General features: G+C 64.6%; 4 protein-coding genes across 4 annotated transcripts; 2 read left to right on the top strand and 2 right to left on the bottom strand.

The window, feature by feature from the left end:
- Positions 1 to 1,020: 1,020 nt before the first annotated feature.
- ACPT19 (amino acid/polyamine transporter II) lies at positions 1,021 to 2,469 on the bottom strand (the record flags this gene model as incomplete). The annotated part of the gene is made up of 1 exon (XM_005789322.1): positions 1,021 to 2,469. The coding sequence occupies one exon, from the start codon at positions 2,467 to 2,469 to the stop codon at positions 1,021 to 1,023; it is 1,449 nt and encodes a 482-aa protein (XP_005789379.1).
- A 3,917-nt stretch (positions 2,470 to 6,386) lies between these two features.
- Positions 6,387 to 7,196, bottom strand: EMIHUDRAFT_98334 (hypothetical protein; the record flags this gene model as incomplete). The annotated part of the gene is made up of 1 exon (XM_005789321.1): positions 6,387 to 7,196. One exon carries the CDS (start codon positions 7,194 to 7,196, stop codon positions 6,387 to 6,389), a length of 810 nt encoding a protein of 269 aa, XP_005789378.1.
- A 552-nt stretch (positions 7,197 to 7,748) lies between these two features.
- Positions 7,749 to 9,320, top strand: EMIHUDRAFT_462402 (hypothetical protein; the record flags this gene model as incomplete). Its single annotated transcript, XM_005789320.1, has 2 exons — positions 7,749 to 8,641; positions 8,860 to 9,320. Exons 1-2 carry the CDS (start codon positions 7,807 to 7,809, stop codon positions 9,318 to 9,320), a joined length of 1,296 nt encoding a protein of 431 aa, XP_005789377.1. The 5' UTR covers positions 7,749 to 7,806.
- A 5,081-nt stretch (positions 9,321 to 14,401) lies between these two features.
- On the top strand, positions 14,402 to 15,240 carry EMIHUDRAFT_351948 (hypothetical protein). Its single transcript, XM_005789319.1, has one exon. The coding sequence runs from the start codon at positions 14,429 to 14,431 to the stop codon at positions 15,119 to 15,121; it is 693 nt and encodes a 230-aa protein (XP_005789376.1). The 5' UTR covers positions 14,402 to 14,428; the 3' UTR covers positions 15,122 to 15,240.
- Positions 15,241 to 15,454: the final 214 nt, after the last annotated feature.

The following is a 15,454-nucleotide window of genomic DNA, read 5'->3' as shown; positions in this document are numbered from 1 at the left end:
AGCGTCGACCGCACGGCCTACTCGCCCAAGTACTCGCTTTCTTTTATGTCCCACCATGCAGAGCGCATCTCTCTCTCTGTTGTGCGAGGCGTGAACCGCGCCATTCGCTCTCACCTGGCAACCCTGTCTGCACGTCTCGCGCGCGCGTGAACAGGGCTCCAGGCCCCAAATGACGTGTGAGTGTTAGAGAGTTGTTTGGTATTGAGCATCGTAGACGACGCCCTCACCGGCGCCCCCGCGTCGTCGTTGGCTTTGTTCGCCGCCTTGTCTGCTGCCCCCTTCTCCCGCAAATCGAGCTGCGCCCGCACTGCCGCCATCGCGTTCGTCGCCTGCGAGGCGACCTTCGCCACCTTGGCCTTCCTCTCCCGCTCTGCCGCCTTCCGGTCCTCGCGGCGGTCCGCCAGCGGGTTGTCGCCGGCGTCAGCAGCCACGATCATGGCCGTGACACCCTCGCCTGCCATGCCGAATCTCGGCCGATCGACGCGCGTCCCAAAAGTCGCCAAAAGTGGCCGCGAGTCGCAATCACCCGCCCGCCGTCCCGGCGGTCCCGCACGCCGCAGCTCGCGGTCGCGCACATCTCCCTCTTAACCCACCTGTAACATCACATAAAGGTATTGCTAAAATCGGAGGACCGTCACCCCCCGTTTTCCTTCTTTCTCTCGCTTTCTAAGCCGCGCGCCAGTCCCGTGCCCAGTGTCGTGCGAGGGAGCTTTGTTGTAAAAACGATTCTATATTAGCCGCCCCATCCGCCGTGTGTTGGTTTGGGCCATTGGCAAATTGCAAAAGTGGGGTCTCATGAAAAGTGTGTGTCGGTTATAAAACATATATGACGCCCGGCCCTCGTGCCTCGAGGCCCGGCCCTGAAGGTTATAGGTTACCGACCGCACCGATCGCACCGTCCGCCACGAGTGCTCCCAGTACGACCAGAGAGCGTCCGCCACCGCGTCTTTCCCCGTATATGCGCCTCTCCCGCCAGCTTTTTGCAAAGCGCGCGGCGTTGTTTCTCCCCCCGCTACGCCTTTAACTAAGCCCGTCTGCATCGGCCGCGCGGTCCGACTGGAGCTGCAGCCAGAAGCCGAGCGGGAGGAGCACGGCGAGACAGGCGTCCATGCCCAGGATGATGTTGCGGTAGTGGGGCAGCAGGCGCGCGGGCAGGGGCTGGACGGGCGCGTGCGGTGCCTCGCCGGCGGCCGCCTGCAGGGTGCGGTGCGCAGCGCCGAGGGAGACGAGCGTCACGAGCCCGGGCATGAGGAAGTCGATGAAGCCGTTCAGGACGATGCCCGAGTAGGCCAGCAGCTTGAGCATCACGTTGCCCTGGTAGAGCATCCACGCGGTTCCAAACGGGACGGCGCTCGACCAGACGTGCGCCCACGGCTCGCCGCAGAGCCCGCCGTTGACGAGGTTGTACCGCATCATGACGCAGAAGATGGGCACGCCGAGCCCGACGATGAGCACGCCGAAGAGGGTGGCGCACAGCCTCGTCGGCAGGCCCACGCGCGGAGACAGGAGCATCGAGAGCATGTTCTCGGGCGCGTCGGCAAAGGCACGCGCGCCGAGGTAGCCGACGGCGGCGTAGAGGAGCGTGGAGGTGACCGTCGCGGTCCAGAAGACGCGGTTGACGCTGACCGAGGGCGCCTTCTCGTTGAGCCAGCTCGGCACCGTGACGCAAAACGCAAAGTTGAAGATGACGACTCCGACGGCGTCGATCCACGACTCGCCCACCCAAGGGACGTCGTGCCCCGAGCCGCTCGTGGCGAACGTGAACAGGAACTGCGCCGTCAGAGTGAACAGCGCGACGAAGGACACCTTTTGCTGAGCCATGTTCTCCTCCAGCGTCATCAGGCCAAGCGGCGCCAGCACGAGCGTGGTCGCCACGTACCCCGCGCTGACCAGCATCGCGCCGTCGCCCTCGTCCGCAAAGGGCACGCACCGCCCCATGCTCACGCTGTGCGGGCCTTTGCAGGCGCTCGGCTCCCAGGAGACCAGCGAGACGGGCGACGGAGACACGCGCACGGCATACGTCGCTCCCGGGTAGAAGCTGCCGGCGAAGCTGTCAAACATCTGGGCGCACGCCACGATCGCCGCGAGGTTTTGCGACAGCAGGTTGAGGTAAAAGACCGCCTGCGTCAGCAGGGCCGTGCGAGGCCCGATGAACCTGTGGAAGAGGTCTGAGAATTCGATCCGGCGGGAAAAGCCCGTGTTGCCCGGAACGCGAGCTATCGTGTCGGAGAGCATCGTCGCAAACAGAGTGGAGAGCACGCAGACCAAGGCAAGCGCTGCGAGGCTGGGCAGCAGCCCTGCCCGCTGGAACATCTGCGGAAAGGACAGCATACCAGCGCCGGAGATGTTGTTGACTGTGAGGGCGATGGAGGCCACGAACCCGATGCTCTTGCCTCCGAAGCGTGCGGGACTGCGGCCTTCCGTAGGCGGCGCATCGGCACCGAGCAGTAGAGGCTGAAGGCGGTCCATTCAAGCGTGACTCGCTGCATGCACACAAGGCCGCCTCCAATCACTCGCGGAGGGTCAAAGGGCTCGCAGCGCTCTTGGGTGTGCAAGCCTTGCAGCACTTTCTTTCGGCTCTTTCAATTCTTTCCGGAAAAGAAAAATACACGCCTGGCCGCGCAAGGGAGAGAGATATTATGGTGAAACGTCTGAGAAGTGAGATGCGGCATGTACTCAAGAGAGAGATTTTTGAAAACCAACAAGAAATCACTGCGTTCACAGTGATTTGGGCTCGGCAGCTTGTCAGCCCTCAGCCGAAGGTGGGCGAAAGTAAAGGTTGGGAATGAGGGGTTGTGTCCCAGTGTGAGGGGTCGGCGCACCAACAGAGCGTTGTGTTTTGCCTATTTGCTATTACAGTCGCGCTCCCAATACGTGCATCACTTTTGTGACAGGTCTCAGACTTTGAGCGGCCATATCTCGGTAACTATTGATGGTCCACCTGAAAACTCTTCGGATTTGGAACGGGCGCCCGGCGCCCGTTCGAAATGGCGATGAGTTCTCCGGTCTTAGCGCCGGTCACCCGGTGGACCATCAATTAGGACAATAGACAATAGTTATTACCGAGATATGGCCGCTCAAAGTCTGAGACCTGTCACAAAAGTGATGCACGTATTGGGAGCGCGACTTAGTGAAAACTAAACCGACAACGACGCTCGATGGCAAAAAAACAAAAAAACAGAAAAAGAGAAAAAGAACGCTATTCGTAGGAGTAGAGAGAGAGCTGAAGCTCGGACTCAGGAGCATGCGCCATGCTGGAATCATGAGACGACGACGAGTTGTGCAGCAGTGTGTAGAGGAAGGCGAGAGGCGTCCGCTCCACAAGCACGATGTTGTGGATCGCGCCGGCACTGATCGCGTGCCACAGCCCGTGGATGACCGCGTACTGAGCGTAGCGGCGCCGTCGCTTGGCGACCGACCCGGCGACAAAGAGCGCGAGAGCAGGGAGCAGCCACTCGACCGTGCGCGCGACGCCGAAACAGGCCAAGCCGACCGTGAAGGTTAGGCATGAGCACGAGATGTCGGAGACAATGAGCCGCCGCTGCCAGCGCGGCGTCTGCAGGCGGGCTCGGCAGTAGAGAGCCGGAGCGAGGCGACTCTGGGCCCCGTGCCAATAAGTGCTGACGAGGCCGAGCAGCAGGATGACGCTGGCAAAGAAGGCCGGCGAGGAGCACGCGGCGCCAAAGGGACACTCGTTCGTCTCGATCAACGGCCACGCCGCGGGTAGGTCGCAGGATGCAGGCACCGTCGAATAGCTGTGCACGGTGGCCGCTACGACGAAATATGGCAGGTTCGTGGCGAGAAACGCCCACCGTGCGCCGGCGGACAGGTTTGCCACGCCAACGTCGAGCCCGGCGATGCTGAGACCTTGCCCTTCCCTCGAAGACGTGCCGAGGACGATGAACGCTTCCGTCTCCGCAACGAGCTGCACTTCCTCTTCAGCCAGGGCGTGCCGGGTAGGGCCGCGTGGGTCGAGCCGCTGGTAGGGGCTCCCTCTGATTTTGGGAGATAGGATAGTCGATCGTCCCGGGCCTTGGGAGCGAGTGTGTGGTTGGAAAAGAAAAGTTAATTTTTCGAGTGATCCAAGTGCCCTGGGGAGCTATTTCATTAATCCTAAGTACAAGAGTTGCGTGCCCTTCCTCGACCCACGGAGCACGGACGCACGTGAAACCGCGCCACGAGGTACAATGAGAACCGACAGGCTGCTGCGCCCTGCGCGCCCCCCGACCCTCCCAGCCCTGCGCAAAATTGCTCCTCGCCACAGCCTGGTAGCCCGGCCGGTCAGTCTCTGGGCTTCGGCGGCTTCGTCTTGACCAAGTCCATCATGTTCACCTGCGGCAGGCGAGGCACGAGCTCGCCTCCCCGCCTGGAATGGCTGCGCCGCGGCGACAGGGGAGCGCAGACGACGGCGCGGGTCGACGTCTCGCACAGCGACACCCCCGGGGCGGGGTGGGCGGGGGCTCCTCGGGCAGGCAGAGCAGTCACCAGAGCAGTCACCACGGCGTCTGTCGGGTGGTGGCGGGATGGTGTTGGGGCGCGTGCGTGGTGCGGACGAGGCTGGACATGCACACCCGACCCTCTCCGCCACCTCTCCCCGCCTGCCCGCACGCTCTCCCTACTCGCTGCTACCCGGCGGGCCTCGAATCCCATCTCCTCGTCGTCGGCTGCAATGTCGCGGACCTGCGCGGGTGCGGGCGGTGTGCTCTCATCGCCCGCCCCCGCCATCGCCCCTCCGCCGCCCCTCTCCACCGCCCCCCATCCCACCCTCGACCCTCGCGGCCAGGCCTCCTCCTCCTCCTCCTCCCCGCCCCTCCTCCCGCGCGCCTCCTTGACCTCCGGGATGTAGTGGCGCAGCATGTTCTCGATGCCAGCCTTGAGCGTGACCGAGGAGGACGGGCAGCCGGCGCAAGAGCCCTGCGGACAACGGGGCGGCGCGGCTGCAGCAGTCGCAAGAGACGGCCCCGCCGCTGCCTCTCCCGCCTCTCCGCCCGTCCCCTCTCCCGCCCCGGCGGTGCGCCTGCATCTGCAGCGTGACGACGCCGCTCTCGTCGTCGAAGCCGCGGTAGACGATGTCGCCGCCGTCCTCTTGCACCGACGGCCGGATCCGCATCTCGAGCAGCTCCTTGATACCAAATCACACCTCGACTCAATTCACTTCTCACCTCATCGCCGGGCGCGCATCTCGAGCAGGCTCCTTGATCATCTGCACCACCTGCACCGCGGGAGAGAGGCTCCCTCAAGGGGCACTCGACAGGGACCGCTCCCGCCCCCCGCCTCCCGCACAGCGAGGCGCGCGCCTCGGAGTCGTCGTCCGTGATGACGAGCGAGTCCAGCTCCTCGCTCCCCGACTCCTCCGACAGCACGGGCTCTCCGGACGCGTAAAAGTCCTGAGCAGAGGCAGTGTGCTGCGTCGCCGCTGCGAGCGGAGCGCGTGCAGAGGAGGCGCGCGCGGGTGTGTCTGCGGCGGCGGCGCGCGCCATCATCGCCCCAAAGATTTGCGGCTTGAGGGCGACCCAGTCCATCTCGTCCGACTTGCTCACCGTCACAAAGTCGGCCGCGAGGAAGACCGACGTGACGCCCTCGGTCGCGAAGAGCCGCCGCGCGAGCGGCGACGCCTGCGCGTCCTTGAGCGAGCGGAAGTCGCGCGAGCCGCTCTCCAAGACATCCTTGCCCGGCAGGAACTTGAGCGCCTCAGGGTTCGGCGTCGATTCAGTCTGGATGAACAGCCGGCGCGCCGCAAGCGCCCACGGCCGCCGCGCCGCAAAGGTGGAGGAGCTGGCGGCGGCGGGCCGCGCGAGACTGCGCAGCATCCGCACCGGGCCTTTCAGCGATGCCAGTGAACGACGGAGGCGATGGGAGGACTGCCTGACGCTGCAAAAGAATGTTGATGTCACACGGTGAGGGCAGGTTGTGAGAATCACGATGCAGGCGTGAACACGACTAACTGACGGATCCGCTCCTGACAGTGGCATGCACCACGCTGCGGCGCGTGCCACTGTCTTTGTTTGAAGTTAAAAGTCGAATCAGAGCGCCGTCGGCGCTGATCCTCGTTTTCCTCCCACGGACCGCCCGTCCGGGACCGCTCCGGGACGCACGCCGGCGAAGCACCATCAAGCTGCTTTACGGCTCCGGCATCGCCTTCCCAGGCTTAGCTAGACTGAGAGATATTGTGGACATGATTGGTTTCTTCTACATACTACAATATACTCACCGACACTTCACCTCCCAGAACTCGTCCCCGGTCCGCCACGGCCATCCTCGGCCTCCGGAGGGCCCCCGGCCGCGGCGCGGTGCGGCGGAGTCACAAATCCGACGGCAGAGCACCGGGACGCGGTCGGGCGATCTGAGGCCCAACTAGGCGTATGCATTGCCCATCCAGGACTATGTCAGACCTCATCCTTGAGCTCGTCAATGGGGTCCACCTTGTTCTCCCCGAGGTCGATGTCGGAGCCCGTCATCATCGAGAGCCCCTGCCCGCCCATCCCGGGCATGCTCTGCAGCGACGCCATCAGCTCCTCGGTCTGCTTGTCCTTTGCCGTCTTGGGCTTGAACTGCTCGTTTTTGCGCACCTTGCCCTCGGGCCACGCCGGCGTCTTTCCCTTTTTGCACACGCCGGCCATCTTGACGCAGACCCGCTGCGCCGTCGTCCCGGCCGACCTGCCCGACTTGGCGGCCGAAATCAGCAGGTCGCCGAGGTCCGACTCGACGTCTTCCAGGACGCCAGCGCACGCCTTTGCGATGGTGCGGCACTCGCGGCGGCAGTGGCCGCCGGCGACGTCCCCTCCGACCTGGCTCTCGAGCTTCAATGCGCTATCTCGCTTGACAACGTCGTAGTCAGAGATCCAGCCCCCGTACTTGCCCTCTGCATCGCACAGCCCGGTCACGATATCCTCCACCGCGCCCTCGACGCTGCCGAGGCTGCTCGAGTGCTCGAACCGCCGCTTGGCTCCCTTCTTCTTCTTCTCCGCCGGCGATGCCTGCGACTCCAGCACCTCCTTCACCCGCCCGAGCGCCTGCGCGACCATGATCTCGCAGGTCTGGCATCGGATGTAGGGAAGGTCGCCGTTGAGCGGCGCTGGCTTTGGCTTGCGAGGCATCTGATCCATCTGGCCCAGCGCCGACCCGTCCCAGAGAAGCAGCACCCACGCGAGGAGGGCGTGAGCCGCGCCGCTCGCTCCCACCGCGCGCGGCGTCATCGCATGTATTTCCGTGTGGTGGGCGTGCTGACTGACGTGGCTCGTGCGTCCCCGTGAAATTGCGAATCTAGTTGTGGGGAGGAGGCCGGGCAGTGTACACGTTAGACAGTCGTGTGTACGTGACGGGTGGTGTCGTAGTGTCCGTGTCCACTAGCTCCGAGTAGAGGGGGCGTTCTGCAGTTAAGGGGAAACCCGGTACACGGACTCACGGAGCCCTCTCGGAGAACTGTGTTTACTTTAAGGCCCTTGCCCTGCGAACGCGCACCCCCTGGGCTAGGGCTCTCTTGCCCGCAACCCGATGCCAATCATCCGGCCCGCTGGGTGCGCTTCTCAGCTCCCCGGCCCTGGGTGTGCGGTTGCCGACTGCACTCCAAGTGCTCCAAGTTGTTTCTGTGGCCGCGGGGAGAGGGGAGGCGAGGCTCTGAGACAAAAACTTGTTTGACTGAGTTTCGGCTCAGGAGCATGATTGACCGAGGTTGGTCGTACTTGCCCGTTTTTTGTTTTTCATCAGCGGCGCCTAACTCGCACGTCTAGCTAGCGCTCGATGGGCCGCGAGTCAATCAACATCATCACACCAGGCTATCGCGTCCTCCCACCCAAAAAGAGACCGATGCCTTCGGTCGCGTTGGAGGCTGAGGGCCTTCGCCTGCACCTCTCCCCCACCAGCAGCACCGGCTACAAGGGCGTGTACAAGGTTCGCGGCCGCAAAAAGTACGTGGCGATCAGAGGCGTCTACCTCGGCGCGTTTGACACGGCGGTGGAGGCGGCGGTGGCCTACGCGCGGGCGGTGGGGGAGGCGCCGGGGGAGGAGCCGGAGGCGCCGATCGCCGCGCCACCCGAGGCGGCGCCAGCGGCAGAGGGCAACCGCAAGAAGAAGCGCTCGACCTCCGACTCGGGCTCCTCCAAGCGCGCGAAGGGCGCTTCGCCGGAGGTGGAGGCGGAGTCTGAGGGGCTGCGGCTGCACCTCTCGGGGACCAGCAGCAGCGGCTACCGGGGCGTGTCGCACGCCAAAGCGGGCGCCCAACGCCGGTTCCGAGCGTACCGCGCTTCCGGTGGCAGGCAGGTGTCCCTCGGCTTGTTCGACACGGCGGTGGAGGCGGCGGTGGCCTACGCGCGGGCGGTGGGGGAGGCGCCCCTCCCCTCCTCCCTCGCCGCTGCCCTCCCCCCCTCCACCGCCGTCGGGACCCGCGTGGAGGGGCGGTACGTCCTCGCCGACGGGCGGGCCTCGTGGTACGGCGCCTCGGTCGCGGAGGTCCACGACGGGGGCGCCTTCTTCACGCTGGACTGGGAGGACGGCGACCCGGCGCAGCGGCGGCAGCCCAAGGAGCACGTCCGCTTCCCCCGTGCCTCGGCCCTGCAGGCCCCCACGCCTGCCGCCTCTGCGTTGGCGGTGGAGGAGGGGGAGGACGTGGCAGCGTGGGCGAGGCTGGTGCAGCGCCGGGCGGGTGCGGCAGCGGGAGGCTTCTCCCCCCGCGTGCCTTCGACCGGCTCGGCCCGCGGGAAAGCCGTGGCCCGAGCGAGCGAGGACGTCGCTGCGCCCGGCACGGCCGTCCTGGTGGTGCGCGGCAAGCACGCCGGCCGCTCCGGCACGACGGTCTCGACAAACGGCGCGGCCGCCCAACCCCCCTAGCCCCCCCCCCCCCCCCCTCCCTCCCTCGAGCAGTCTCGTGGATCACCGTCCAGCTCGACGGGCCGCCCGGCACCGAGAGCGGCAACAACATCGTCAACAAGCGGAGGATGGACCTCTCGGCCGCCTCGCCGGACGTCGCCACGCCGCCACCGCAGGAGGCGGGGGAGGCGGAGGCGGAGGAGGCGGAGGCGGAGGCGGAGGAGGTGGAGGCGGAGGCGGCGGCGGCGGCGGCGGAGGCGGAGGAGGCGGCCGCCGCCGCCGCCATCACCACCGCCACCGCCATCACCACCGCCACCGCCATCACCGCCACCAACACCACTCTGATCGAGAATGTGCAGCGTCTGGCGCACGAGCTCGGGCTGGGCGCTGCGCTGCCCCGCATCCCGGACGTGCTCAGCCAGGCCAACGCCATGTTCTGCATCACCCCGCCGCCGAACGCCTCCGCCATCTCGCAAGCCGACGTGCTCATGACGATCGTCTACGGCGCCTGCTGAGGGCGTGTTCGCATCGGGAGAAGATAGGGGGGTGCGCAGGGGACGCCCCCAATCGCCCATGTGGCATCGGGACGATCCCATAGCTTGCGCCACAAACCGCTTTGTAGTCACACTGGACCGTTATAGCACGCCAGCAGGTCCCCTTCGAAGGTCCCCTGACTAGTTCGCAGCACATGCAACGCAGACCTCCCGCGGGCACGTCTACTAGGAATGACTAGCGGGCAGTCCTCGCTCTCTGGGTTGGTCCGCGGCGGCGGCCCTTGGCTGGCTGGAGGGTGCGGCGACCGCTGCCGACGCGCCGGGGCGACACACACATACACAGCCTCACAGGCATGCACGCTTGCGCGGCTTGTAGTTGTTGGGTCTTGCTTGTGCGCTCACACACAAACACGCACGCCCGCAAAAAAAAATAACTGTAAAATATACCTTCTCGCAGCTGCGAGACGAGCTTTCTCGCATCTGCCCATCTCGGAGCGGGGTGATGCTCCGATAAACCCGCCGGATCTTCGACAAAAGCAGGGACATTTCTTTTTTTGGAAGGGTAGGTGTGAATACAGCTTTCTGGTAGGGTTACATCGACGAACTATGCGGCAATCGACTGGGGGGCAGCCCCCCAGCACATCCCGCACAGAGACCTGGATGTAACCCGATTGTGAGCGTGAGTGAAACCGCCGATGCGATTGCTCATTGCTCAGTCAGTGACCGACAGTCAGTCGCAGCAGACTTTGACGATTGGCGGCCTCGCGCCCTCAGTCGCCCTCCTCTACTAACGGCCCTGCCCCAGCCCAGATGCCTCATCCAGGGTGGTGCAACCACTCGCGCAGGGAGGGAGAGACAGTCGGCGATCTGCGCCGCGCAGATGAGCTCCGCCTCGTCTGCGTCGAGGACGTCCACCGCAGGGCTATCATAGCGCCATATGACGCACTGCCTGTTGTTCATTACTTCGCAGGTGCCAACGTCGAGGACAATCTCACTGGTGGCGGCTGCACTCCCGGCCGGCGGTAGGAGAGATGAAGGCTAATGTACTTGGCAGTGTACGGGGCCTTCCGGCGTGAACAGTGCCCCGGGACGAAAGAGGAGGCGACGTCTCTCTCGTCCACGAGCGCCTCGATGTGCGCATCGACGGTGTAACCAGCTTTGAGAGACGGGAACGAACGGCGGTGAATCGCCGACAGGTGCGCCTTCGTTCCTACCACCACTCCCACCACCGCCAGCTCCGCCGTGGACCTTGCCGGGCCCTCTGATGATGTAGTACCGTGGAGCAGCTAGTCCGAGCCGTTGTTGTACTCTGCTGTGGCGCCAGCTCGGTGTACAATACGGACGAAGACGGCCACAGCAACGGTGTAACCAGCGCGAGCAGGCAGCGCGAACCGCTGTGCCTCGGCGCGCCGGCCGCCGAAATCCTCTAATAAGAGTTCTTTGGCATAGGGGAACCCCAACCCTAAATTTTCTTCGCCTGCGGCGGGCCATCACTTGGATTCGCTGCTTTCGGATTCATTAGCTCTTTCGCACGCCTTTATCCGTCACTCCCCCGAAGATTGGAGGTGTTGATTTATGCATCTCTTCTCAAATCTATGTGTTGCGAGCGCTAGATGGCGAAATTTTCTTCGCCTCCGGCGGGGCCGCTCGCCGCGGGGCTAGAGAGGGACTTTTGTCGATGTCGGCTAGAAGTGCTGCACCTTTTTGAGAATTTCACCCAGCGACCCAGCCTCAAAGAAAAAAAGGCTAATTGGGTCCATGGCCATGGGTGGGGGGACGACGACGATCGCTGGCGAGCGCCAGCGCGTCCCAAGAACGGTGGGGTGCCCTCGACCGCGCGTCCAAGTCACTTGGGCTGGCGAGCGAGCGGCACATGGCCTGACAAAGAGAAAGAAATCGAAGTCTGGCGACGAGATCGAATCTGACGAAAAATTATGACAACAGACAAGTGCGTCGTTTCCTCTGAGGCGCCTCAGAGGTGCACTTCAGAAGCAGAGCAGACGTCAGTCTGTGCGCGTCGCCAGTACCTTCTCTCTCTCCTCGTCGAACCCACCACCGTCCCCTTTCTCCTCCTTATCTGTCTAGTTGAAGTGTGTGAGAGAGAGAGTTGAGTGTGTGTGCCTGCTGGGGGGGGGAGCAGACGGCTCGTCACGAAGCTGCCCCCAGCAGGCGTCTTGACGGGTATCAAAATTCTTCCCTACAACCTGGCTAGCAACTTCCTCCACACTGACATGCCCAAGGAAGACGCTCGACAGCTAGCTGTTTTGTTGTACGGAGCACTTGGCGCACTTGGAGTGTAGAACTGTAGTTGGTAACCGCCGGAAGTGAAATTCTTTTTGCTGCAAGCCCGCTGCGGGGTGCGTAGGCTAAAAGAATTTACATTCGTGCGCCGCCTCCACACTGACGGTGAACCTTCTTTTCTACCAGGCTAGGATTGAGAGCAGCCTCGCTCTCAATCCTAGAAGTCGAAGGATTGTGAGCAGCACTCCTCGCAATCGTAGCATCTCTGTGAGATTGTGAGCACCCACGCTCGCAATCCTACGTCTTCTAGGACTAAGAGCAGCTCCGCTCACAAGGTGACTGCTGACGCTTACGACTACTACCAGCGCGCTCACTTTCCGAGCAAACTCTAGGGTTGCGAGCAGCTTAGCTCACAATCCTAGCAACATGCCTCCGATTGCGAGCAGGAGCGCTCGCAATCCTAGAACTTTCGCCGATTGCGAGCGACACCGCCCACAGTCCTACGACGTCTAGGATTGCGAGCGGGTCCCCTCGCAATCGGTGCGATCGCTGTTTGGATTGCGAGGAGACCCTCCCGGCGCGCTCACTCACAAGCGCTCGCGGCTGGAGCGATTGGGAGCGCCCTCTGTGCGCTGCTAGCAGTCCTTGGATCTTTGGTACGATTGTGAGCGCAGCCGCTCATAGTCCTACAAGATGTAGGATTGCGAGCGCTCCTGCTCGCAATCGGAGGCATGTTGCTAGGATTTGTGAGCAGTGCTGCTCGCAATCCTAGACTTTGCTAGGATTGCGAGCGCACTGGTAGTAGTCGTAGGCGTCACCAGTCACCTTGGGAGTGGAGCTGCTCTTAGTCCTAGAAGACGTAGGATTGCGAGCGTGGGTGCTCACAATCGCACAGAGATGCTACGATTGCGAGGAGTGCTGCTCACAATCCTTCGACTTCTAGGATTGAGAGCGAGGCTGCTCTCTATCCCAGAAAAGAATTCAACAAAAAGAACTCTCTCGCACAGCACACAGGTTCGACACAGGTACCAAAAGAGGCACAGCCTGCGACGGACCTTTAGAAGGCGCCGTCGTCCTCATGGAGGTGGGCACGATCGGGGGGACAGTCGAATCCGCGAGCACCGTAGTGCTCGCCGAAAAGACCATCCCCATCATCCCAACCCCCCCGGCGACCCCCTCGCCGCTTGCCCCGCCAGCGGGCACTGCGCGACCCACCCCCGCGCCCTCGACCGCGCCCCCCGCCAGGAGCATATCGCATCACCACCGCCCGATCCTCGTCGAAGAGCAGAATCTTTCCCGCCTTCACCAGCTCCTTCCACCCCTCCGTGTCCTGCAACGTCGTGGCGCCAGCCCATAGCTCCGGCCCTCCGTCGCAACATCCCGGCCCCTGTTCCGGGAGAAAAGAATTCTAAACAGTGGCCAGGGGCGGGGCTTGCATTTTTGCCGTCGCCAGTCGCCCTATTCTTAGGAATACCTAGAGAGAGAAAATGAGCAAGAGTGCCTTGGTCCCCCGGCCCAAAAAAGATGTCGCAAACCGGAAGCTCCGACGGAGTTCCTTCTATTACGTACCCTCATGCTACGACCGCGTACGGAGCCGAGGCGGTTGGCGCCAGGCGCGTCCGTGCCCCACCCTCGACGCCCGCGCGCCCGCCCGCGCGTCCGCCTCCCTCCGGCCCCGGCCCGCCCCTCTCGCTCCTGCGGTCTCCCGCACCACACCGCCAGCGCGCAAGGATCGTCTGAGGGATGGTCCGCACCTCCCTCAAATGGCGCCTTGCCGTAACAATGGCAATATGGTGTGCGTGCGCACGACCACGGACAAGATCGTTCGTGCCCGCTCGCGCCCTGGCTGTTGAGCGACCGCCGCCCGAGATTTGGGCGCGAGTTTCCGGCGGATCCCCAACAATACAAAGGATCCGAATACAAAGCAGATCCCCAACATACATACATACATACCCCCACCACAGTACGTAGGAGGAGTCAGCCACACACCGACACTGAAAACAGCGCCGCCCGCTCTCAACTGGCAGAGTGGTGCGGCACCCAGCAGCAGAAGCGCTCTCTCCACGCACCACACGCATTACGCACACGCGCCTCGCTCCGCAACGCGGCACGCATCGCTCCGCAACGCGGCGCGCAAAGGCGCCGTGCACGTGCACGTACACACGTTGGTCTGTCGCCGCTGAGCAGCACCGACGGCCCGGCCACCCTGACCTGCGAGAGAGAAGCGTGGTGGCGGTGAGGCGCGTGTGCGTCAGTGCCTGCTCAGCGGCGTGTGCTGGGTGCGGGGAGCGGCGGCGGGAGCGGAGCCGCCCGCGGAAGGAAGGGCGAGCCGCCGCCGCCGCCGCCGCACCAGCGACGATGACCGCAGCTCGCCCCTGCCGCCAGGCGCCTGATCGGCACCAGGGCTCGGCGGCGGCGCAGCAGCAACGCGCCTCGAGCCGCTCGAGCCACCGACAGCCCCCCTCCTCGACGTGACGGCCGCTCCCGGAGCCGGCCGGTGCGCGCCCGACCCACTCCCCCTCTCGCACCCCCCCGACCCCCCCTGCGCGGCGCACCCGTCCGCTGCGCGCCGGCTCGAGCGCCTATTGCCAAATCGCGACGTTTGAGCGCAGCGCACGCGTCCCACACGTCACGCGCGCGCAGGAGAGCGTGCGGCACAGCAGTAGCATGTACTCGCCGAGGGCATCGCGCCGCAAACCCCGCGCATTCCGCCCCAGCAGAGGCTGCAGCCTCTGCACAAGCTACACCACTGTAAGAACGGTGAGTACTTGGGGTTGAGTGGGCTTGCTTTTGCTCTGGCAAAAATGCAAGAAAAACAAGCCTCTCTCACAGCACACTGGCACGACAAGGGCGCGGACTGGCGCGAAAGAAGGTTCACCAACACTGACATGCCCAAGACGCTCGACAGCTGGCTGCTCCCCGCGAAGGCCGCGGCGCCCGGCGGTTCGTCCGAACGCTCACTCGATCCCGTGCAGGCCCCAGCAACGGCCGCGGCGCCGCAGGCCAACATCAATGTACCGTCCGTGGCTGCTCCGGCGGCGCTCCTCGTGACGCCCGAGGCCCCGCTGCGCGGCAGCGTGATTGCGTTTGCCGGCTGGAAGGGCGCCGAGGACGAGCTCGCCGATCTGCGCAACGAGATATTGTCTGCCGGCGGCCGGCTGGAGACTTCTGCGGCTGGACACCCAGGTGCAGACCCGCCCACACACCTGCTGCTCGGACCCTCCACGCAGCCGGACGAGGAGGGCCCGATGACTACAAGGATGCGCGAGGAGGGCGTACCGGTCGTGGACGCCGCGTGGGTGACGCAGCAGTGCGCCTTGGCGGTTGTCCCGGGCGCAGGCACGGCAGAGGGGTCTCTCGCAGACGCGTCCGGCGAGGAGACGGAGGAGGAGGAGCCGCGGCTTGACGACGACGCGGCGGCGCAGGTGGAGTTCGAGGCGGACTTTGCGTCGACCGTGCCAACCCCCTCGAGCCTCCCCGCCGACTACGACGACCGGTGGGACCGGTCGCATGTCCGCCTCCCTTGCTCGCCGCGCGCACGCTGCGCAGACGGCACCACCGCTCCAGAGGCGCCTCGGTGAACACTAGCGCCGCTTCTGCTCACAGACGTCCGCGAATAGGCGCTCCGCTCTGGCCGGTGGTGGTTCGCGCGCTCTCTCGGCCGCCAGCGGACGTCGACGCGCTGCTCGAGACGATGGCCACGCTGCGGAGGGCGGTGGGCGGCGAGTGGGGGCTGGGCCGGCTGCAGGCGCTGCTCGGGTCGGTGCTCGACGACGCGGGTCGCGCCGAGCTGCTCGGCGAGATCGTGCCCACGCTCTGCGAGCTCGTGCTCGAGACGCCGCGCCACTTCCGCGCGCCGCTGCGGCTGCTCCGCTCCGGCGGGCCAGGCAGCGTCGAGCTGAGCGCCGAGCAGT

The sequence above is a fragment of the Emiliania huxleyi genome (genome assembly GCF_000372725.1).
Source record: "Emiliania huxleyi CCMP1516 chromosome Unknown EMIHUscaffold_13, whole genome shotgun sequence".
NCBI classification, from domain to species: Eukaryota; Haptophyta; order Isochrysidales; family Noelaerhabdaceae; genus Emiliania; species Emiliania huxleyi.
Note: the sequence above shows the minus strand (reverse complement) of the source record. Positions and strands in the feature narration are given on the sequence as shown.

Bases quoted from the DNA above. Each gene is read 5' to 3' on its own strand.
- EMIHUDRAFT_351948 (XM_005789319.1), top strand. From the start codon at position 14,429: ATGCCCAAGACGCTCGACAGCTGGCTGCTCCCCGCGAAGGCCGCGGCG.